General features: G+C 50.0%; 1 protein-coding gene across 1 annotated transcript in view; it reads right to left on the bottom strand.

The window, feature by feature from the left end:
* The window catches only part of LOC120922649 (disks large homolog 1-like), a 58,872-nt gene extending 35,754 nt beyond the window's left edge, over positions 1-23,118 (bottom strand). Inside the window, exons 1-2 of the mRNA XM_040334741.1 lie at positions 22,927-23,118; positions 5,338-5,421 (exon numbers count right to left, since the gene is read on the bottom strand). Of these exons, the coding sequence (XP_040190675.1) occupies positions 5,338-5,421; positions 22,927-23,025 (183 nt within the window). The 5' untranslated portion in view covers positions 23,026-23,118. The remainder of the gene's footprint in view (positions 1-5,337; positions 5,422-22,926) is intronic.
* Positions 23,119-24,666: the final 1,548 nt, after the last annotated feature.

Here is a 24,666-nt window from a genome sequence, read left to right as displayed (position 1 = left end):
CCAACAACCCATCAACACCCCATCCATCCAACACTCCCAACAACCCATCAACACCCCATCCATCCAACACTTCCAACAACCCATCATCACCCCATCCATTCAAAACTCCCAACAACCCATCATCACCCCATCCGTCCAACACTCCAAACAACCCATCAGCATCCCATCTCTTCAACACTCCCAACAACCCATCATCACCCCATCCATCCAACACTCCAAACAACCCATCAACACCCCATCCATCCAACACTCCCAACATCCCATCATCACCCCATCCATTCAAAACTCCCAACAACCCATCAACACCCCATCCATCCAACACTCCCAACATCCCATCAACACCCCATCCATCCAACACTCCAAACAAGCCATCATCACCCCATCCATCCAACACTCCCAACAATCCATCAACACCCCATCCATCCAACACTCCCAACATCCCATCAGCAACCCATCCATCCAACACTCCCAACATCCCATCAATGCCACATCCATCCAACACTCCCAACAACCCATCATCACCCCATCCATTCAACACTCCCAACAACCCATCAGAACCCCATCCATCCAACACTCCCAACAACCCATCATCACCCCATCCATTCAACACTCCCAACAATCCATCAGAACCCCATCCATCCAACACTCCCAATATCCCATCATCACCCCATCCATCCAACACTCCCAACAATCCATCAGCACATCATCCATCCAACACTCCCAACAACCCATCAACACCCCATCCATCCAACACTTCCAACAACCCATCAACACCCCATCCATCCAACACTCCCAACAACCCATCAGCACCCCATCCATCCAACACTCCCAACATCCCATCAGCATCCCATCTCTTCAACACTCCAACAACCCATCATCACCCCATCCATCCAACACTCCCAACATCCCATCAACACCCCATCCATTCAACACTCCCAACAATCCATCAGAACCCCATCCATCCAACACTCCCAACATCCCATCAACACCCCATCCATCCAACACTCCCAACAATCCATCAGCACATCATCCATCCAACACTCCCAACAACCCATCAACACCCCATCCATCCAACACTCCCAACAACCCATCAACACCCCATCCATCCAACACTCCCAACAACCCATCAACACCCCATCCATCCAACACTCCCAACAACCCATCAACACCCCATCCATCCAACACTCCCAACAACCCATCAGCACCCCATCCATCCAACACTTCCAACAACCCATCAACACCCCATCCATCCAACACTCCAACAACCCATCAGCACCCCATCCATCCAACACTCCCAACATCCCATCAGCATCCCATCTCTTCAACACTCCCAACAACCCATCATCACCCCATCCATTCAAAACTCCCAACATCCTATCATCACCCCATCCATCCAACACTCCAAACAACCCATCAGCATCCCATCTCTTCAACACTCCCAACAATCCATCAACACCCCATCCATCCAACACTCCCAACAACCCATCAACACCCCATCCATCCAACACTCCCAACAACCTATCAGAACCCCATCCATCCAACACTCCCAACATCCCATCATCACCCCATCCATTCAAAACTCCCAACATCCTATCATCACCCCATCCATCCAACACTCCAAACAACCCATCAGCATCCCATCTCTTCAACACTCCCAACAATCCATCAACACCCCATCCATCCAACACTCCCAACAACCCATCAACACCCCATCCATCCAACACTCCCAACAATCCATCAGAACCCCATGCATCCAACACTCCCAACAACCCATCAATGCCCCATCCGTCCAACACTACCAATAACGCATCAGCACCCCATCCATCCAACGCTACCAACAACCCATCAGCACCCCATCTGTCCAATACTCCCAGCAACCCATCAGCACCCCCATCCACCCAACACTCCTAACAACCCATCAGCACCCCATGCATCCAACACTCCCAACAACCCATCAACACCCCATCCATCCAACACTTCCAACAACCCATCAGCACCCCATCCATCCAACACTCCCAACATCCCATCAACACCCCATCCATCCAACACTCCCAACAACCCATCAACACCCCATCCATCCAACACTTCCAACAACCCATCAGCACCCCATGCATCCAACACTCCCAACAACCCATCAATGCCCCATCCATCCAACACTTCCAACAACCCATCAGAACCCCATCCATCCAACACTCCCAACATCCCATCAACACCCCATTCATCCATCACTCCCAACAACCCATCAGCACCCCATCCATCCAACACTCCCAACATCCCATCAGCATCCCATCTCTTCAACACTCCCAACAACCCATCATCACCCCATCCATCCAACACTCCCAACAACCTATCAGAACCCCATCCATCCAACACTCCCAACAACCCATCAGAACCCCATCCATCCAACACTCCCAACAATCCATCAGAACCCCATGCATCCAACACTCCCAACAACCCATCAATGCCCCATCCGTCCAACACTACCAATAACGCATCAGCACCCCATCCATACAACACTCCCAACAATCCATCAGCACCCCGTCCATCCAACTTTCCCAACAACACCACATCCAGCACTACCAACAACCCATTAACACCCCATCCATCCAACACTCCCAACAATACATTAGCACCCCATCCATCCAACACTCCCAACAACCCATCATCACCCCATCCATCCAACACTTCCAACAACCCATAAACACCCCAACAATCCAACACTACCAATAACCCATCAATAACCCATCAATGCGCAATACATTACAGCATCCACTGCCTGGACCCCTACCCCCGATAATATCTCCGGACTCCCCTCCTATGCCCTTTATATTAACCCCTTACCCCTGAGAATGTCCCCGGACTCCCCTTCTATTCCCTTTATATTATCCCTTACCCCTGATAATGTCCCCGGACTCCCATCCCCTTTATATTATCCCTTACCCCCGATAATGTCCCGTACTCCCCTTCTATTCTCTTTATATTATCCCTTACCCCCGATAATGTCCCGGACTCCCATCCCCTTTATATTATCCCTTACCCCCGATAATATCTCCGGACTCCCCTCCTATGCCCTTTATATTACCCCTTACCCCCGATAATGTCTCCGGACTCCCCTCCTATCCCCTTTATATTACCCCTTACCCCCGATAATGTCTCCGAACTCCCCTCATATGCCCTTTATATTATCCCTTACCCCCGATAATGTCCCGGACTCCCCTTCTATTCCCTTTATATTATCCCTTACCCCTGATAATGTCCCCGGACTCCCATCCCCTTTATATTATCCCTTACCCCCGATAATGTCCCGGACTCCCCTTCTATTCCCTTTATATTATCCCTTACCCCCGATAATGTCCCGGACTCCCCTTCTATTCTCTTTATATTATCCCTTACCCCCGAAAATGTCCCGGACTCCCCTTCTATTCCCTCTATATTATCCCTTACCCCCGATAATGTCCCGGACTCCCCTTCTATTCTCTTTATATTATCCCTTACCCCCGAAAATGTCCCGGACTCCCCTTCTATTCCCTTTATATTATCCCTTACACCTGATAATGTCCCCAGACTCCCCTCCTATGCCCTTTATATTACCCCTTACCCCCGATAATGTCCCCGGACTCCCATCCCCTTTATATTATTCCTTACCCACGATAATGTCCCCAGACTTCCCTCCTGTCCCCTTTATATTACCCCTTACCCCCGATAATGTCCCCGGACTCCCACCCCCTTTATATTATTCCTTACCCCTGATAATGTCCCCGGACTCCCCTTCTATTCCCTCTATATTATCCCTTACCCCCGATAATGTCCCGGACTCCCCTTCTATTCCCTCTATATTATCCCTTACCCCCGATAATGTCCCGGACTCCCCTTCTATTCCCTCTATATTATCCCTTACCCCCGATAATGTCCCGGACTCCCCTTCTATTCCCTTTATATTATCCCTTACCCCTGATAATGTCCCCAGACTTCCCTCCTGTCCCCTTTATATTACCCCTTACCCCCGATAATGTCCCCGGACTCCCATCCCCTTTATATTATTCCTTACCCCTGATAATGTCCCGGACTCCCCTCCTATCCTCTTTATATTATCCCTTACCCCCGATAATGTCCCCGGACTCCCATCCCCTTTATATTATTCCTTACCCCCAATAATGTCCCCAGACTCCCCTCCTATCCCCTTTATATTACCCCTTACCCCCGATAATGTCCCCAGACTCCCATCCCCTTTATATTATTCCTTACCCCCAATAATGTCCCCAGACTCCCCTCCTATCCCCTTTATATTATTCCTTACCCCCGATAATGTCCCGGACTCCCCTTCTATTCCCTCTATATTATCCCTTACCCCCGATAATGTCCCGGACTCCCCTTCTATTCCCTTTATATTATCCCTTACCCCCAATAATGTCCACGGACTCCCATCCCTTTTATATTATCCCTTACCCCCGATAATGTCCCGGACTCCCCTTCTATTCCCTCTATATTATCCCTTACACCTGATAATGTCCCCAGACTCCCCTCCTATGCCCTTTATATTATCCCTTACCCCTGATAATGTCCCCGGACTCCCATCCCCTTTATATTATTCCTTACCCCCGATAATGTCCCCAGACTTCCCTCTTGTCCCCTTTATATTATCCCTTACCCCCGATAATGTCCCGGACTCCCCTCCTGTCCCCTTTATATTACCCCTTACCCCCGATAATGTCCCCGGACTCCCATCCCCTTTATATTATTCCTTACCCCTGATAATGTCCCCAGACTTCCCTCCTGTCCCCTTTATATTATCCCTTACCCCCGATAATGTCCCCGGACTCCCATCCCCTTTATATTATTCCTTACCCCCGATAATGTCCCCAGACTCCCCTCCTGTCCCCTTTATATTATCCCTTACCCCCGATAATGTCCCGGACTCCCCTCCTGTCCCCTTTATATTATCCCTTACCCCCGATAATGTCCCCGGACTCCCATCCCCTTTATATTATTCCTTACCCCCAATAATGTCCCCAGACTCCCCTCCTATCCCCTTTATATTACCCCTTACCCCCGATAATGTCCCCAGACTCCCATCCCCTTTATATTATTCCTTACCCCCGATAATGTCCCAGACTCCCCTTCTATTCCCTCTATATTATCCCTTACCCCCGATAATGTCCCAGACTCCCCTTCTATTCCCTTTATATTATCCCTTAACCCCGATAATGTCCCCAGACTCCCATCCCCTTTATATTATTCCTTACCCCTGATAATGTCCCCAGACTCCCCTCCTATCCCCTTTATATTACCCCTTACCCCCGATAATGCCTTCATATATATTTCGGGGAATGCCATTACCATGTCACAATGTTCTTGGTCCTGCCAATCCTGTCTGTCTGATTCATCTAATGTGGAGAGATGAGGGAGGACATAGATGTGATCCTGGAGGAGACAAATTGAGGATCAGGAGGGAAATAGTTATGTCGTAGAAGTGAAACCATTGTCCATGCAAACAAAGAAGCACAAGATGCATAACGACTGGCGTCCCTGTTACCATAGCAACCAGAAATATGCGACTTCAGCCACCTGGGACACCCTAAAGAACACCCACAAAACAATACAACTGTCATCAATGGGGTAACCTAGAACCCTTCCAGATCACTGCCTTAATATGACCCCCGGAAGAGCTTACACTCTAATGTCCCCTCCCCCCACAGTCACATCAGTCTCTGTACAGAGGAGCTTACACTCTAATGTCCCCTCCCCCCCAAACATCACATCAGTCTCTGTACAGAGGAGCTTACACTCTAATGTCCCCTCCCCCCACAGTCACATCAGTCTCTGTACAGAGGAGCTTACACTCTAATGTCCCCTCCCCCCCACAGTCACATCAGTCTCTGTACAGAGGAGCTTACACTCTAATGTCCCCTCCCCCCCACAGTCACACACTATTATTATTATTATACATTTATAGAACTATGGCTCAATGATCAATCAGGATAAGGGTGAGGATTTCTGGATGGGAAAGGAGGGCGAAAGTTTTGAGCTACCGGACGCCTTCCCAGAGCCCCGGCAGGAAATGAAAGTTTTGGTGAAGTTTGGTCCCGGTGATTACGGCCTTGCAGATTGGGTAAGGCGGCTACAGGATGCCGATGCCGAGGTTGCCAGCTGGAAGAATTGGAAACTCTCTTACAGGGAAAGGATTGACCCGATCCCGGTATTTCTGGGTCTCTCTATGTGAAGATCTACAGATGTTTCTTCCAACTGTTATTGGGGAACAAACTGAACCTCATTTAGAGGTCTGTAACCTACCTTCCCAGGCACCTCATTTAGAGGTCTGTAACCTACCTTCCCAGGCACCTCATTTAGAGGTCTGTAACCTACCTTCCCAGGCAGATGGGTGGCCTAGTTATGGTCAACCTGGGGGTGTCCTTTTCTCTGGTAACATTCTGGTAGAGGAACTGCCTGGGTGGGTTGGTATTTTTCAGTCCTGGTCGGAGGTGACTCTGGTAGATATTGGGGTGCATCTAGGGCGCTGAGGGGGGTTCCCCCTTGCATTGATTGGAGGAACAGAGGGGCTGTGTCTGATATGTCCTGGCTGCAGGAGACCTGCTGGTAGAGGAACTGCCTGGGTGGGTTGGTATTTTTCAGTCCTGGTCGGAGGTGACTCTGGTAGATATTGGGGTGCATCTAGGGCGCTGAGGGGGGTTCCCCCTTGCATTGATTGGAGGAACAGAGGGGCTGTGTCTGATATGTCCTGGCTGCAGGAGACCTGCTGGTAGAGGAACTGCCTGGGTGGGTTGGTATTTTTCAGTCCTGGTCGGAGGTGACTCTGGTAGATATTGGGGTGCGTCTAGAGCGCTAAGGGGGGTTCCCCCTTGCATTGATTGGAGGAACAGGGGGGCTGTGTCTAATATGTCCTGGCTGCAGGAGACCTGCTGGTAGAGGAACTGCCTGGGTGGGTTGGTATTTTTTAGTCCTGGTCGGAGGTGACTGGTAGATATTGGGGTGCATCTAGAGCGCTAAGGGGGGTTCCCCCTTGCATTGATTGGAGGAACAGGGGGGCTGTGTCTGATATGTCCTGGCTGCAGGAGACCTGCTGGTAGAGGAACTGCCTGGGTGGGTTGGTATTTTCTGGAAAGCTGGGAGAATTGTGGTCCAGTGAAGAGCCTGAGGGTCTGACATGGTGAGCTCTGTGCCTAAAAAATGCTTTGGCAGTGACGGTGGAGGAAATATTTGCCTGGATTCACAAAGCACTTATGCCGACGTATCTCAAGATACGCCGACATAAGTGCAAATGTGCGCCGTCGTATCTGTGCGCCGAACCCACAAACTAAGATACGCCTAAAAAAAGACTTCAGCCTTCCGACGTAACTTGATTACGCCGGCGTAGGGTGGTCGCACATTTACGCTCCCATTGATCAGCCATTCAAATATGCAAATGAGGAAAATACGCCGATTCACGAACGTACGTGCGTCCGACGCAGTGCGCGTAAGTTATGGGTCCGGCGTAAAGTTATTCCCCATAAAGGAGGTGTAACTCAGCAGCATCCATGCAAAGGGCTGCACCAGGGAACCCAAGTCTACGTAGTTTACGTTGGACGTGTGTCTGGCTGGGCGTAGGTTACGTTCACACCGTATGCAGTTATCCGGCGTATCTAAGGCAGTTGTTCCGACGTGATTCTGAGCATGCGCACGGGGATGCGTCCATGGGACGGCGCATGCGCCGTTCGTTATAAGTATCTGTCTGACGCTCGGCCCATCATTTGCATGGGGTCACGCCTCATTTGCATGGGGTCACGCCCACTTCCACCTACGCCGGCTTACGCCTTAGAAACCCAGCGCAGTTTTGGGAGCACTGGCTTTGTGAATTCCATGCTTGCCTCTCTGCGCTGCGGCGGCATAGCGTATCTTATTTGCGATACGGCGGCATAATGTTCGCCCGCTCTCTGTGAATCCGGGTCTTTGTGTGTATTTATATTTTTAGAACTTACGGCATTACTTATATGGTATATGTATGGGTCTCGGATTGCGTTTGCCAACGCTGTTGGAGATGTTGAAACGCTTTTGTACTGTTGTATACATCTTTTAAATAAATATCATTCAATACTAACGTTTCGGGATTTGGCCTGGCTCTCATTCCTGGGCAGACTCTACGTGAAGGGCCACTTGAAGCATCGCTCTCTGGAGAACCGCGGTTGTCCAGGAGTGGAGTGCGGTGGTGTGAAAGAGACGATGAACCATTTCTTGCTTCAGTGGCCCTTCAGCACAGAAGTCTATAAGCGGTTGGGTGGGGCTCTGGGTATCCCCCCTTTCCGTGTTATGCGGAGTGGGTATATGGGACCTTTCAAACTCACTGGGATTTTGAGACCCTTTTTTCTAGTTAGCTCAGCAGTCCATTACTTCACGTGTCAGGTTTCCACAGAAGTCCTTCCTGTGGAGGTGGGGGGGTGGTGCACAACATTCTGGGTGAGGTTGGGAAAATTTGGGGATTTGATAGGGGCAGGTGGCGGCGGCTGGGGGTCCTAGACATAGGAGTGGAGGAATGTAGGGATACAAAGCTGCTGTCTGTCTCTGGGTGACTGTCCTTTTGTTCTTTCACGTCCCCTAGATTTTTACACCCTCTGTGCTGCTAGTGCCAGTGCGTTTGCCACGTCATAGGTCCCTTTCTATGTTCTATAATACCTGGCTGATGCTGCCTGTTCTTGTCTACCTTTCTGTAAACTGACCACGTTTATCATGCCGGTGATCTCTGATAGCTTGGTCAGTTTACATGCCTCTGTCCTCCAGCTCTCTTCTCAGAGTCTCTGCATCTCCCTCTATCTCTGTCAGTTCTGTAGTCTGTGTGAGAGCCGATCGCCTCCCCGCTCCTCTCCAATCATGTTATTATATTCCCTGCAGCGGCTCCAGTGTGTATTAAAGCGGAGTTCCACCCAAAAATTGAACTTCCACTCTTTGGATTCCTCCCCCCCCTCCGGTGTCACATTTTGCACCTTTCAGGAGGGAGGGGGGAGCAGATACCCATGTAATATTTTCTCCCACTTCCTGACATAGATCACCGCGGTGACCTACGTCATGTCCGGCGCCTACACTGTCCTCCCCCGCTGTTTTCTGGGAAACACACAGGTCCCAGAAGACAGCGAGAACCAGTGAGGAGGCGCAGCGCGACTCACACATGCACAGTAGGGAGCCGGGCAGTGAGGCCGCAAGGCTTAATTTCCTGATTCCCTCACCCCGGATGGCGGCAGGGGCAGCTGGCTTTTAATACATTTTTGTAGGCGGCCCTTCACTTTAATGACGTTGATTTTCTCTGTTTTAGGTTCCTGTTCGTATAATTTAGCATTATAATTTTAGGAAAACACACACACTGTACTGAACAGGGACCTAAACGGTACCAGAGAGGATCAAAGTCATTAATTCATGTGACATTACATCCACTGTAAGCTTGTGACTTGGGTCAGGGTTGCTGCTGGTTGAGCTGGATGGCTCTACAATGGCAGGTCTCTGGTGCCTCCCCCTGGATATAGAAGCTTGTAGAAGCTTCTAGAAGTTAGTGGACGGAGGCCAGGAGGTCCTGATCTGCATACTTAGGGGAGTCTGACCAATCCCCAGACAGATTGTCCTGGTAGGGTGGAAGGAGGAGCTGAGGAGACTGTCAGCCTAGGAGGGGGTCCCTGGGACTGGGGGGGTTCAGCTTCCAGGTGGGGCTTCCGGCTGGCTTGGGAAGATCCTATCAGCATCATGGTTTGAGAAGGAATCTTGCCTAAAGAGAACAGAGTAAGTACATCACCCCCCCCCCAGAGATTCACAAGGGGAGAGATTGCCACATGTAGCAAGCCTTTCAGGAGGACAGCGCTGTGCTTAACCCTTCCTATCCCTTACCCTGGGAGATCTTCAGAACAGCCAGGTAGGCTGGTAGGCAAGCAGCCAGGAGGGCTGGTAGTTCCTGAAGGCAGTGGAGCTGGGAGCAGTTCACAAAGGAGAAGAGATACTCCGGCATGCAGTTTACAATCTACTCCATCCAAGTTATTATCCCGAATAACAAAAACCAGCCCAGAGAAGAAGTAGAAGAATGCTGAGCAGGAATAGGGTGCTAGGACTAGGGTAGTGCTATATTTGGGGGATCTCATCTGGGATTTTCCTATGGTAGCCTGCAAAGCCGTTGCCCATAGCAACTGGTAACAAACGAGTCCAAAACTGTAAGTCTGTTACCAAGCGAGCCGGAGAAGAAATGTTGGGTGGAGATACTTATCATAGTTAGTCAGGTTGAAAAAAGACACAAGTCCATCAAGTTCAACCAAAAGATCAAAACGTTCATTCTGCTTTCGGTGCTCATTACGTTTCTGTGGGCACCGTTGCCCACAGCAACCACCACAGACTGCCACCAACAAGTGTACTACTGTCGCTACCCAGTAGCCCAAAAGTGTCTGGGACCAAGTGGCACGTCCAGGCAAGTTCTGCCAATGTCAGTGGACTATGTCCAACACTTCTGTGTGGCAATGCAAGAGTTGGCCAACGTGGAAAACCTCAGGCAGAACAATGGAGCTGGTGCCAGTGTGTCTGCGGGGGCCGAGCGGCATATTAGAGAAAGCCCAGTACACCCAGCGAGAGTGGAGCAAGATGGAGGACGGGGCACGTGTGTATCCTATGCTATCATGGCTGCCTGAAATGCCGGAGGTGACTCTGGTAGATATTGGGGTGCGTCTAGAGCACCGAGGGGGGTTCCCCCTTGCATTGATTGGAGGAACAGAGGGGCTGTGTGTGATATGTCCTGGCTGCAGGAGACCCACCAACACGGTCAGAGCATGGATCAATTATGGACACAGTGGGGAACCGCTGATTGGGCACCCGTCACATACAGCGTGGCCCTGCAATCAGGCCTATGCACAGAACAGCTGGTAAAGGAGAAGTCTAGGTTGGTCAGAAAGAGTTGGAGGATGAAAACAGAAAGCGTGGTCGAGTCCCAAGACAGAGATTCCCCCGTGAAGACGGGCGGCACCTATGGCAATGGTTGGGAGTCCGTCATGGCATGCAGTTGGACAGAAGACATGGTGCCCACCAGTGCTGCTGGGCAGGCGTCCCAGAAAATCTGGCTGTACCTGAACACCCTGTCATCCTCACCAGGAAGGAGCCAGAGTGTGAAAACATCTTCAGGTGAGCCAGCAGTGAGCGGCAGGGGTGGGGGGATAGACTGGGGGTCACCAAGACTGCAGGCAGAGTTTGGGATGAGTGGTCCTCAGACCAATGTGAATCGGAGGAAGAGTGGGATTGGGGAAGCACTGAGGAGATACTGAGAGTGTTGTGGATTTTGTTATGAAGATGTATGTAATATGTATTGTCATAGTGTCACCCAGTGTTAGTTCTCCCGCAAACCGGCTCTAAAGAGCTGACTGGGGCGGACTGGCGCTGGGTGAGTCACGTCTGGTAGTGGAAAACTTCCTAGGATTGGAGAGAGGTGTTTGCAGAGTGGGGAGATGTCCGCCTGTGAAAGGACCCCTGTGTGATGCACAGAATGATCGTCTGGAGGGGATATGTTTGCTCTGAAAGGACATTATCGGTTATAGGGGGATGGGCGCTCTTGTCTCTGCTGTGTCTGATCATCACAGGTTGGGATTTGTAGAGTACACCTGCAGATAACCTCCTACCCCCCAGGAACGGTAGTATAATCCGGGTATGCATTATTCTCTGGAACAGCGCAGAATAAGGATTCATAACCAGCGGTGATACAGGAGTCTTATGAATTGTCATGGTCAGGGAGAACATCCATGTTTGAAAGCCACTTGGCTTCTTTTGTTAAAAACATACAGACACGCTGTCCCTGCCCAGACACACCCAGAGGACTCCTTTAGACATTATTCATTGGTTGTTTGTATTATCTCATCCTGTTGGAAGGATTTCCTGTGAGGTCATTTCCTGCGTGAAGGTCATTTCCTGTGATGTCACTTCCCATGGAGGAAGTGATTGGCTGTTGGAGTCATCACTTCCTGTTTGTGATTGCTTTTGTCTTTTACGAATAAAACAGCCAAGAAAACTGGTCGCTGGGGCAGTCGTACGATGGAGCCGAGAACGTGAGCTGTGGTGATGTCGGTTTACTTGGGGGTATACAGGAATAGAGTGATGGGTAAGATGTATTATATCATTAGACGGAATGTGTGGTGATTAGCACAGGAGATATGGTGTGCGCTCAGCGTACAGCCCAATTTCCCTGACAACGGGACCATTAGATGGACCCCTTACACCAGAAAACACTGAGAGGGCAGAGGAAGTGGTGCAACAGATAGCTTGTGCTGAAGAATATCAGCTGACCCCAGCTTATGCCCAGCAACGGGTCCAATCGAGGTCGCCAGGCACGTGGGCGAGGACCGAGGCACAGAATGCTGCGTACAGGCATTGGATTTTCCTGTCACCACAATCTTGCATTCTCCCTGGTCAAGGTAAGGCTACAAAGACTTCTAAGGTTCTCCTGGTTTTAGCGGCAGATTCAAAAGAGAACTGCGCCTGCGTGGGGTCTGGATTACCCTTATGTGCCACAACATATTATGGACATTATTGAGGCTTCCCGCCCAAAGTGGGAAGCAGACACGGTGTGGGATTGCATGCATGTCCCCAAGCCACAGCGGGGGTCTCATAATCAGGAGGCTTGGGCCCGGTTTCAGGACATTCAGAAGGAATGGATCCCTGGGACGGGCCATCCACAAAGACTGGGTGGTGGCTGTCATAGCTGGACGGTCGAGCAACGGAAATGACTGGTGTCAGAAAACCCAATGGTGACATCATCAGACTGCCCAATCCCAAGATGTTCTGTTAGAGAGGCTGGCGTAGGATACAATCCTGAAGACAGGAGACCTGTGGCCCTTGCCTGTGGCCCTTGCCTTTATTTCTTTTCTCACAAACTAGGCCGGACCAGTTCATCCACTTCCCTTCCAGATGTGCTGGAGAAGACGCCTGGGTGAGGCCTAGAGCTTTGCTGTGCTTTGTCGCTATGGAGAGGCTTCCTTACCAACGTATTTCATGCAAACATTGAAGTGCCTTGTTTATGTTCTGTTAGCAGGATCATAACCCCCTGCTGGCAGAATGTTTCCGCTAGTTTAAAGGGGTTGTAAACCCTCAGTGTGTCTCAACATATGTCCCTTATTTCCTGGCTCAATCTGTGTAAGAGCTTCTGGGTCCCACGGCCCTCACGTGACACCGGTCTATGGGGAAGATGTGTGTGGCCTATGGGGGGATATTTGCGGTCTATGGAGGGGGTTATGTGTGGTCTATGGGGAAGATGTGTGCGGTCTATGGGGCGATGTGTGCGGTCTATGGGGGGATGTGTGCGGTCTATGGGGGGGATGTGTGTGGTCTATGGGGGGATGTGTGCGGTCTATGGGGCGATGTGTGCGGTCTATGGGGGGGATGTGTGCGGTCTATGGGGGGGATGTGTGCGGTCTATGGGGGGGATGTGTGCGGTCTATGGGGGGGATGTGTGCGGTCTATGGGGGGGGATGTGTGCGGTCTATGGGGCGATGCGTGTGGTCTATGGGGAAGATGTGTGTGGTCTAAGGGGATGTGTGCAGTCTATGGGGGGGTGTGTGTGATATGTGACATGAAGAAAAAATTCACAGATGAAGTGTTCAGGAAAGCCAAGTACATGATCTCTCTTCCGTATTCTACACACTTAAGGCCAGATCCACCAAAACGGGCGTATATTTAGGCGGGCGTAGTGCATCTCATATGCGCTACGCTGCCGTAACTCAGAGTGGCTCGTAGGGTATCCACAAAGCACTTGCTCCTATATGTGCGCCGGCGTAACATAAATCGGCCAGCGTAAGCCCGCGTAATTCAAAGTAGGCTTGGAGTGGGCGTGTTGTATGTTAATCTAGCATGACCCCACGTAATTGATGCTTTTTACGAACGGTGCATGCGCCGTCCGTGGACGTATCCCAGTGTGCATGCGCAAAATCTCGTGGCAAATAGTCAATGCTTTCGACGTGAACGTAACTTACGCAAAGCCCTATTCGCGACCGTTTTACTCATACGACGTAAACAACGAAAAATTTGACGCTGTCCCGACGTCCATACCTAACATTGCGTACGCCTCATAGAGGCAGGGGTAACAATACACCGAAAAAAGCCTTACGTAAAAAAATGCGCCGGGCGGACGTACGTTTGAGAATCTGCGTATCTAGCTAATTTGCATAATCTACTCGGAAATCAACGGAAGCGCCACCTAGCAGCCAGCGTAAATATGCACCTAAGATCCGACGGCGTACTAAGACGTACGTCAGTCGGATCTAGCCCACATTCAGGCGTATCTTGTTTTGTGGATACAAAACAAAGATACAACGGCACATCGTAGAATTTATGCGGCGTATCAATAGGCCTTGTCATCTACAAATCTTTTCCTTCTCTTACCACATGCAGCTCTCCCAGGGGAAAGGCCTCGTCACCTACAAATCTTTTCCTTCTCTTACCACATGCAGCTCTCCCAGGGGAAAGGCCTCGTCACCTACAAATCTTTTCCTTCTCTTACCACATGCAGCTCTCCCAGGTGAAAGGCCTCGTCACCTACAAATCTTTTCCTTCTCTTACCACATGCAGCTCTCCCAGGTGAAAGGCCTCGTCACCTACAAATCTTTTCCTTCTCTTACCACATGCAGCTCTCCCAGGTGAAAGGCCTCGTCACCTACAAATCTTTTCCTTCTCTTACCACATGCAGCTCTCCCAGGGGAAAGGCCTCGTCACCTACAAATCGTTTCCTTTCTCTTACCACATGCAGCTCTCCCAGGTGAAAGGCCTCGTCACCTACAAATCTTTTCCTTCTCTTACCACATGCAGCTCTCCCAGGGGAAAGGCCTCGTCACCTACACATCTTTTCCTTCTCTTACCACATGCAGCTCTCCCAGGGGAAAGGCCTCGTCACCTACAAATCTTTTCCTTCTCTTACCACATGCAGCTCTCCCAGGGGAAAGGCCTCGTCACCTACAAATCGTTTCCTTTCTCTTACCACATGCAGCTCTCCCAGGTGAAAGGCCTCGTCACCTACAAATCTTTTCCTTCTCTTACCACATGCAGCTCTCCCAGGGGAAAGGCCTCGTCACCTACAAATCTTTTCTTTCTCTTACCACATGCAGCTCTCCCAGGTGAAAGGCCTCGTCACCTACAAATCTTTTCCTTCTCTTACCACATGCAGCTCTCCCAGGGGAAAGGCCTCGTCACCTACAAATCTTTTCCTTCTCTTACCACATGCAGCTCTCCCAGGGGAAAGGCCTCGTCACCTACAAATCTTTTCCTTCTCTTACCACATGCAGCTCTCCCAGGGGAAAGGCCTCGTCACCTACAAATCTTTTCCTTCTCTTACCACATGCAGCTCTCCCAGGGGAAAGGCCTCGTCACCTACAAATCTTTTCCTTCTCTTACCACATGCAGCTCTCCCAGGTGAAAGGCCTCGTCACCTACAAATCTTTTCCTTCTCTTACCACATGCAGCTCTCCCAGGGGAAAGGCCTCGTCACCTACAAATCTTTTCCTTCTTACCACATGCAGCTCTCCCAGGGGAAAGGCCTCGTCACCTACAAATCGTTTCCTTTCTCTTACCACATGCAGCTCTCCCAGGGGAAAGGCCTCGTCACCTACACATCTTTTCCTTCTCTTACCACATGCAGCTCTCCCAGGGGAAAGGCCTCGTCACCTACAAATCTTTTCCTTCTCTTACCACATGCAGCTCTCCCAGGGGAAAGGCCTCGTCACCTACAAATCTTTTCCTTCTCTTACCACATGCAGCTCTCCCAGGGGAAAGGCCTCGTCACCTACAAATCTTTTCTTTCTCTTACCACATGCAGCTCTCCCAGGTGAAAGGCCTCGTCACCTACACATCTTTTCTTTCTCTTACCACTTGCAGCTCTCCCAGGGGAAAGGCCTCGTCACCTACAAATCTTTTCCTTCTCTTACCACATGCAGCTCTCCCAGGTGAAAGGCCTCGTCACCTACAAATCTTTTCCTTCTCTTACCACATGCAGCTCTCCCAGGTGAAAGGCCTCGTCACCTACACATCTTTTCCTTCTCTTACCACATGCAGCTCTCCCAGGGGAAAGGCCTCGTCACCTACAAATCTTTTCCTTCTCTTACCACATGCAGCTCTCCCAGGGGAAAGGCCTCGTCACCTACAAATCGTTTCCTTTCTCTTACCACATGCAGCTCTCCCAGGTGAAAGGCCTCGTCACCTACAAATCTTTTCCTTCTCTTACCACATGCAGCTCTCCCAGGGGAAAGGCCTCGTCACATATAAATCTTTTCCTTCTCTTACCACATGCAGCTCTCCCAGGTGAAAGGCCTCGTCACCTACAAATCTTTTCCTTCTCTTACCACATGCAGCTCTCCCAGGGGAAAGGCCTCGTCACCTACAAATCTTTTCCTTCTCTTACTACATGCAGCTCTCCCAGGTGAAAGGCCTCGTCACCTACAAATCTTTTCCTTCTTACCACATGCAGCTCTCCCAGGGGAAAGGCCTCGTCACCTACAAATCTTTTCTTTCTCTTACCACATGCAGCTCTCCCAGGGGAAAGGCCTCGTCACCTACACATCTTTTCTTTCTCTTACCACTTGCAGCTCTCCCAGGGGAAAGGCCTCGTCACCTACAAATCGTTTCCTTCTCTTACCACATGCAGCTCTCCCAGGTGAAAGGCCTTGTCACCTACAAATCTTTTCCTTCTCTTACCACATGCAGCTCTCCCAGGGGAAAGGCCTCGTCACCTACACATCTTTTTCTTCTCTTACCACATGCAGCTCTCCCAGGTGAAAGGCCTCGTCACCTACAAATCTTTTCCTTCTCTTACCACATGCAGCTCTCCCAGGGGAAAGGCCTCGTCACCTACACATCTTTTCTTTCTCTTACCACTTGCAGCTCTCCCAGGGGAAAGGCCTCGTCACCTACAAATCGTTTCCTTCTCTTACCACATGCAGCTCTCCCAGGTGAAAGGCCTTGTCACCTACAAATCTTTTCCTTCTCTTACCACATGCAGCTCTCCCAGGTGAAAGGCCTCGTCACCTACAAATCTTTTCCTTCTCTTACCACATGCAGCTCTCCCAGGGGAAAGGCCTCGTCACCTACAAATCTTTTCCTTCTTTTACCACATGCAGCTTTCCCAGGGGAAAGGCCTCGTCACTTACAAATCTTTTCTTTCTCTTACCACATGCAGCTCTCCCAGGGGAAAGGCCTCGTCACCTACAAATCTTTTCCTTCTCTTACCACATGCAGCTCTCCCAGGGGAAAGGCCTCGTCACCTACAAATCTTTTCCTTTCTTTTACCACATGCAGCTCTCCCAGGGGAAAGGCCTCGTCACCTACAAATCTTTTCCTTCTCTTACCACATGCAGCTCTCCCAGGTGAAAGGCCTCGTCACCTACAAATCTTTTCCTTCTCTTACCACATGCAGCTCTCCCAGGGGAAAGGCCTCGTCACCTACAAATCTTTTCCTTCTCTTACCACATGCAGCTCTCCCAGGGGAAAGGCCTCGTCACCTACAAATCGTTTCCTTCTCTTACCACATGCAGCTCTCCCAGGGGAAAGGCCTCGTCACCTACAAATCTTTTCCTTCTCTTACCACATGCAGCTCTCCCAGGGGAAAGGCCTCGTCACCTACAAATCTTTTCCTTCTCTTACCACATGCAGCTCTCCCAGGGGAAAGGCCTCGTCACCTACAAATCTTTTCCTTCTCTTACCACATGCAGCTCTCCCAGGGGAAAGGCCTCGTCACCTACAAATCTTTTCCTTCTCTTACCACATGCAGCTCTCCCAGGGGAAAGGCCTCGTCACCTACAAATCTTTTCCTTCTCTTACCACATGCAGCTCTCCCAGGGGAAAGGCCTCGTCACCTACAAATCTTTTCCTTCTCTTACCACATGCAGCTCTCCCAGGGGAAAGGCCTCGTCACCTACAAATCTTTTCCTTCTCTTACCACATGCAGCTCTCCCAGGTGAAAGGCCTCGTCACCTACAAATCTTTTCCTTCTCTTACCACATGCAGCTCTCCCAGGTGAAAGGCCTCGTCACCTACAAATCTTTTCCTTCTCTTACCACATGCAGCTCTCCCAGGGGAAAGGCCTCGTCACCTACAAATCTTTTCCTTCTCTTACCACATGCAGCTCTCCCAGGGGAAAGGCCTCGTCACCTACAAATCTTTTCCTTCTTTTACCACATGCAGCTCTCCCAGGGGAAAGGCCTCGTCACCTACAAATCTTTTCCTTCTCTTACCACATGCAGCTCTCCCAGGGGAAAGGCCTCGTCACCTACACATCTTTTCCTTCTCTTACCACATGCAGCTCTCCCAGGGGAAAGGCCTCGTCACCTACACATCTTTTCCTTCTCTTACCACATGCAGCTCTCCCAGGGGAAAGGCCTCGTCACCTACAAATCTTTTCCTTCTCTTACCACATGCAGCTCTCCCAGGGGAAAGGCCTCGTCACCTACAAATCGTTTCCTTTCTCTTACCACATGCAGCTCTCCCAGGGGAAAGGCCTCGTCACCTACAAATCTTTTCCTTCTCTTACCACATGCAGCTCTCCCAGGGGAAAGGCCTCGTCACCTACAAATCTTTTCCTTCTCTTACCACATGCAGCTCTCCCAGGGGAAAGGCCTCGTCACCTACAAATCTTTTCCTTCTCTTACCACATGCAGCTCTCCCAGGGGAAAGGCCTCGTCACCTACAAATCTTTTCTTTCTCTTACCACATGCAGCTCTCCCAGGTGAAAGGCCTCGTCACCTACAAATCTTTTCCTTCTCTTACTACATGCAGCTCTCCCAGGTGAAAGGCCTTGTCACCTACAAATCTTTTCCTTCTTACCACATGCAGCTCTCCCAGGGGAAAGGCCTCGTCACCTACAAATCTTTTCTTTCTCTTACCACATGCAGCTCTCCCAGGGGAAAGGCCTCGTCACCTACACATCTTTTCCTTCTCTTACCACATGCAGCTCTCCCAGGTGAAAGGCCTCGTCACCTACACATCTTTTCCTTCTCTTACCACATGCAGCTCTCCCAGGGGAAAGGCCTCGTCACCTACACATCTTTTCTTTCTCTTACCACTTGCAGCTCTCCCAGGGGAAAGGCCTCGTCACCTACAAATCGTTTCCTTCTCTTACCACATGCAGCTCTCCCAGGTGAAAGGCCTCGTCACCTACACATCTTTTCCTTCTTACTACATGCAGCTCTCCCAGGGGAAAGGCCTCGTCACCTACAAATCTTTTCCTTCTCTTACCACATGCAGCTCTCCCAGGTGAAAGGCCTCATCACCTACAAATCTTTTCCTTCTCTTACCACATGCAGCTCTCCCAGGGGAAAGGCCTCATCACCTACAAATCTTTTCCTTCTCTTACCACATGCAGCTCTCCCAGGTGAAAGGCCTCATCACCTACAAATCTTTTCCTTCTCTTACCACATGCAGCTCTCCCAGGGGAAAGGCCTCGTCACCTACAAATCTTTTCCTTCTCTTACCACATGCAGCTCTCCCAGGGGAAAGGCCTCGTCACCTACAAATCTTTTCCTTCTCTTACCACATGCAGCTCTCCCAGGGGAAAGGCCTCGTCACCTACAAATCTTTTCCTTCTCTTACCACATGCAGCTCTCCCAGGGGAAAGGCCTCGTCACCTACACATCTTTTCCTTCTCTTACCACATGCAGCTCTCCCAGGGGAAAGGCCTCGTCACCTACACATCGTTTCCTTTCTCTTACCACATGCAGCTCTCCCAGGTGAAAGGCCTTGTCACCTACAAATCTTTTCCTTCTCTTACCACATGCAGCTCTCCCAGGGGAAAGGCCTCGTCACCTACAAATCTTTTCCTTCTCTTACCACATGCAGCTCTCCCAGGGGAAAGGCCTCGTCACCTACAAATCTTTTCCTTCTCTTACCACATGCAGCTCTCCCAGGGGAAAGGCCTCGTCACCTACACATCTTTTCCTTCTCTTACCACATGCAGCTCTCCCAGGTGAAAGGCCTCGTCACCTACAAATCTTTTCTTTCTCTTACCACATGCAGCTCTCCCAGGGGAAAGGCCTCGTCACCTACAAATCTTTTCTTTCTCTTACCACATGCAGCTCTCCCAGGTGAAAGGCCTCGTCACCTACAAATCTTTTCCTTCTCTTACCACATGCAGCTCTCCCAGGGGAAAGGCCTCGTCACCTACACATCTTTTCTTTCTCTTACCACTTGCAGCTCTCCCAGGGGAAAGGCCTCGTCACCTACAAATCGTTTCCTTCTCTTACCACATGCAGCTCTCCCAGGTGAAAGGCCTTGTCACCTACAAATCTTTTCCTTCTCTTACCACATGCAGCTCTCCCAGGTGAAAGGCCTCGTCACCTACAAATCTTTTCCTTCTCTTACCACATGCAGCTCTCCCAGGGGAAAGGCCTCGTCACCTACAAATCTTTTCCTTCTCTTACCACATGCAGCTCTCCCAGGTGAAAGGCCTCGTCACCTACAAATCTTTTCCTTCTCTTACCACATGCAGCTCTCCCAGGGGAAAGGCCTCGTCACCTACAAATCTTTTCCTTCTCTCACCACATGCAGCTCTCCCAGGGGAAAGGCCTCGTCACCTACAAATCGTTTCCTTTCTCTTACCACATGCAGCTCTCCCAGGTGAAAGGCCTCGTCACCTACAAATCTTTTCTTTCTCTTACCACATGCAGCTCTCCCAGGGGAAAGGCCTCGTCACCTACAAATCTTTTCTTTCTCTTACCACATGCAGCTCTCCCAGGTGAAAGGCCTCGTCACCTACAAATCTTTTCCTTCTCTTACCACATGCAGCTCTCCCAGGGGAAAGGCCTCGTCACCTACACATCTTTTCCTTCTCTTACCACATGCAGCTCTCCCAGGGGAAAGGCCTCGTCACCTACAAATCTTTTCCTTCTCTTACCACATGCAGCTCTCCCAGGGGAAAGGCCTCCTCACCTACAAATCTTTTCCTTCTCTTACCACATGCAGCTCTCCCAGGGGAAAGGCCTCGTCACCTACAAATCTTTTCCTTCTCTTACCACATGCAGCTCTCCCAGGTGAAAGGCCTCGTCACCTACAAATCTTTTCCTTCTCTTACCACATGCAGCTCTCCCAGGGGAAAGGCCTCGTCACCTACAAATCTTTTCCTTCTCTTACCACATGCAGCTCTCCCAGGGGAAAGGCCTCGTCACCTACACATCTTTTCCTTCTCTTACCACATGCAGCTCTCCCAGGTGAAAGGCCTCGTCACCTACAAATCTTTTCTTTCTCTTACCACATGCAGCTCTCCCAGGGGAAAGGCCTCGTCACCTACAAATCTTTTCTTTCTCTTACCACATGCAGCTCTCCCAGGGGAAAGGCCTCGTCACCTACAAATCTTTTCCTTCTCTTACCACATGCAGCTCTCCCAGGGGAAAGGCCTCGTCACCTACAAATCTTTTCCTTCTCTTACCACATGCAGCTCTCCCAGGGGAAAGGCCTCGTCACCTACAAATCTTTTCCTCCTCTTACCACATGCAGCTCTCCCAGGGGAAAGGCCTCGTCACCTACAAATCTTTTCCTTCTCTCACCACATGCAGCTCTCCCAGGCCAGAGCCCCCCTCTTCCTCTGGCCCTCCTATCTTTTATCCCACCTGCTGCTGATCAAAAGTGGGAAGCAAAAACCAGACTGGATTTCACACCGCCACCTTAGTTCCCACATATGAAAGCATGCACTGTGATGATATATATATATATATATATATACTATATTCCCAAAAGTATTGGGACGCCTGCCTTTACACACACATGAACTTTAATGACCTCCCAGTCTTAGTCCGTAGGGTTTAATATTGGGCTGGCCCCACCCTTTGCAGCTATAACACCTTCACCTCTTCTGGGAAGGCCGTCAAGGTTTAGGAAGGTGTCTAAATGAATGTTTGACCATTCTTCCAGAAACGCATTTGTGAGGTCAGGCACTGATGTTGGATAAGAAGGCCTGGCTCACAGTCTTTGCTGTAATACATCCCAAAGGTGTTCTATCGGGTTGCGGTCAGGACTCTGTGCAGGCCAGGCAAGTTCCTCCACCCCAAACTCGCTCATCCATGTCTTTATGGACCTTACTTTGTGCACTGGTGCACAGTCATGTTGGAACAAAAAGGGGCCGTCCCCAAACTCCTCCCAAAAAGTTGGGAGCATGAAATTGTCCAAAATGTCTTGGTATGCTGACGCCTTAAGAGTTCCCTTCACTGGAACTAAGGGACAAAGCCCAACCCCTGAAAAACAACCCCACACCATAATCCCCCCTTCCCCCCTACACCATAATTCCCCCTCCACCCCACACCATAATCCCCCCTCCCCCACACCATAATTCCCCCTCCACCCCACACCATAATCCCCCCACACCATAATCCCCTCTCCACCAAATGATTTGGACCAGTGCACAAGATCCATATAGACATGGATGAGCAAGTTTGGGGTGAAGAAACTTGACTGACCTGCACAGAGTCCTGATCTCAACCCCATAGAACACCTTTGGGATGAATTACAGAGGAGATTGTGAGCCAGGCCTTCTCATCCAACATCAGGGCCTGACCTCACAAATGCTCTTCTGGAAGAATGGCCAAACATTCCCATAGACACACCCCTAAACCTTGTGGAAGGCCTTCCCAGAAGAGGTGAAGCTGTTATAGCTGCAAAGGGCGGGGCCAACTCAATATTGAACCCTACAGGCTAAGACTGGTGTGTCATTAAAGTTCATGTGTGTGTGTAAAGGGGGCGTCCCAATACTTTTGGGAATATAGTGTATATATATATATATATTCAGGTCTTCATCTCATATAATGTATAATATATTATATAACGTTTACGCTCAGCTCTTCGATCATTCAATGTGTAATATCTATACATTCATCTTCTATCATTCAATGTAAGATCTTCTCAGGAGCCCCTCCCCCCCCATCATTGTACAGGGCCACACACCACTTTGGGGTCACCACTCACCTTCATGGGGGAGATGTGGGAGTGGGAGACATAGCCGTGTACATTCTCGATCTGGGACAGGTTTTTCTCCGACACATGGACCAGTTCCGGAGCTTTCATTGGGTTGGCCAGATGGGCCGGACTGTGTTCCAGAGGAGGGGAGTCGTCATCCTGGTACCGGTATTTCTGTGAATACAGAACATCACATGACCCACATTAACCAACCAGACTCAAGAATCAACCTTGCCATTGGCGAGCCAGCCAACATCATAACATCCATCTTTGGGGAGAGCTTCCCTTCCCCCCAATTGTGGGCAACATTTCACCATGACAGTCAGTGGGGAGGGTTCAAGGAATGGCTTCTGTCAATTGGGTTCTGATAGGTTCCTGAGTGTTCTGGACGCACACAGCGACATCGACCAATAGAAAGACCCCACCTGAGCAGCACAATGATCGAATCCTCGAAATCACTGCGATCATCAATAATACTCACCGACCAACTTTCTGAGAACCAAGGACACCTATTAGCAAAACTATGTAGGCATAGGACACACCCCCGGCCACACCCCTTAACCACCGGGCCAATTTTGGCACTTCTCTCCTTCATGTAAAAATCACAATTTTTTGGCTAGGAAATTAATCAGAACCCCCAAACATTATATATATATTTTAGCAGACACCCTAGGGAATAAAATGGCGGTCATTGCAACTTTTTTTCTCGCGCGGTATTTGCGCAATCATTTTTCAAACGCCTTTTTTTGGGGAAAAAAAACGGTTTCATGAATTAAAAAATAACAAAACAGTAAAGTTGGCCCAATTTTTTTGTATAATGTGAAAGACGATGTTACGCCGAGTAAATAGATACCTAACATGTGACGCTTTAAAATTGCGCACACTCATGTTATGGCGCCAAACTTCAGTACTTAAAAATCTCCATAGGCAACGCTTTAACATTTTTTACAGGTTACTATTTTCGAGTTACAGAGGAGGTCTAGGGCTATACCTCACATGTGGGGTTTGAACGGCGTTTACATATGTGGGCGGGACCTGCATGCGTGTTCACTTCTGCGCGCGAGATAACGGGAACAGGGGCGTTTTTTAAATGTATTTATTTTATTTATTTTTTTTTACTTAATTCTTTTTATTTTTACACTTTTTTTAAAAAAAAATTTTTTGATCACTTTTATTCCTATTACAATGAATGTAAACATCCCCTGTAATAGGAATCAGTGTGACAGGTCCTCTTTATGGAGAGAGGCGGGGTCAATAAGACATCCCCCTCCCCCACATCTCTCCTCCAGGCTTACAAGCATGAAATCGGTGAAAAAAAATCACAGATCACATGCCGACATCCACGCTTGCGGCTTTGTTTACTTCCGGGTACCGGGCGTGATGTCATAACGTCGCGCCCGGGCCTCCGACGGTCATAGAGATGACTGGAGACCATCTCTATGCTTTCCAGCACCGCCGACCGATTCGCTCTCCGGGCCCCGATGGCACGGGAGAGCCCGGAGGAAGCACCGGATGGCGGGAGGGGGGGGACGATCAAGAGGCAGGATCGCCGCTTTGATCGTTCTTATCGTGAACAGAGTCGGCGGCTGAAGACGGTGATATCTGAATGATGCCTGTAGCTCCCCCATCATTCAGATATCACCGCACAAAGCCCAGGGACGTCCTCGGTCGTCAAAAGGTTAAGGACCGCCGCACAAACTTTTACATCGACAGAATGGCACAAATGGGCGTACAGGTACGTCCCCTTTA

Source organism: Rana temporaria, unplaced genomic scaffold (genome assembly GCF_905171775.1).
Source record: "Rana temporaria unplaced genomic scaffold, aRanTem1.1, whole genome shotgun sequence".
In the NCBI taxonomy this organism is placed as follows: domain Eukaryota; kingdom Metazoa; phylum Chordata; class Amphibia; order Anura; family Ranidae; genus Rana; species Rana temporaria.
This window is presented reverse-complemented; position numbering and strand designations above follow the sequence as displayed.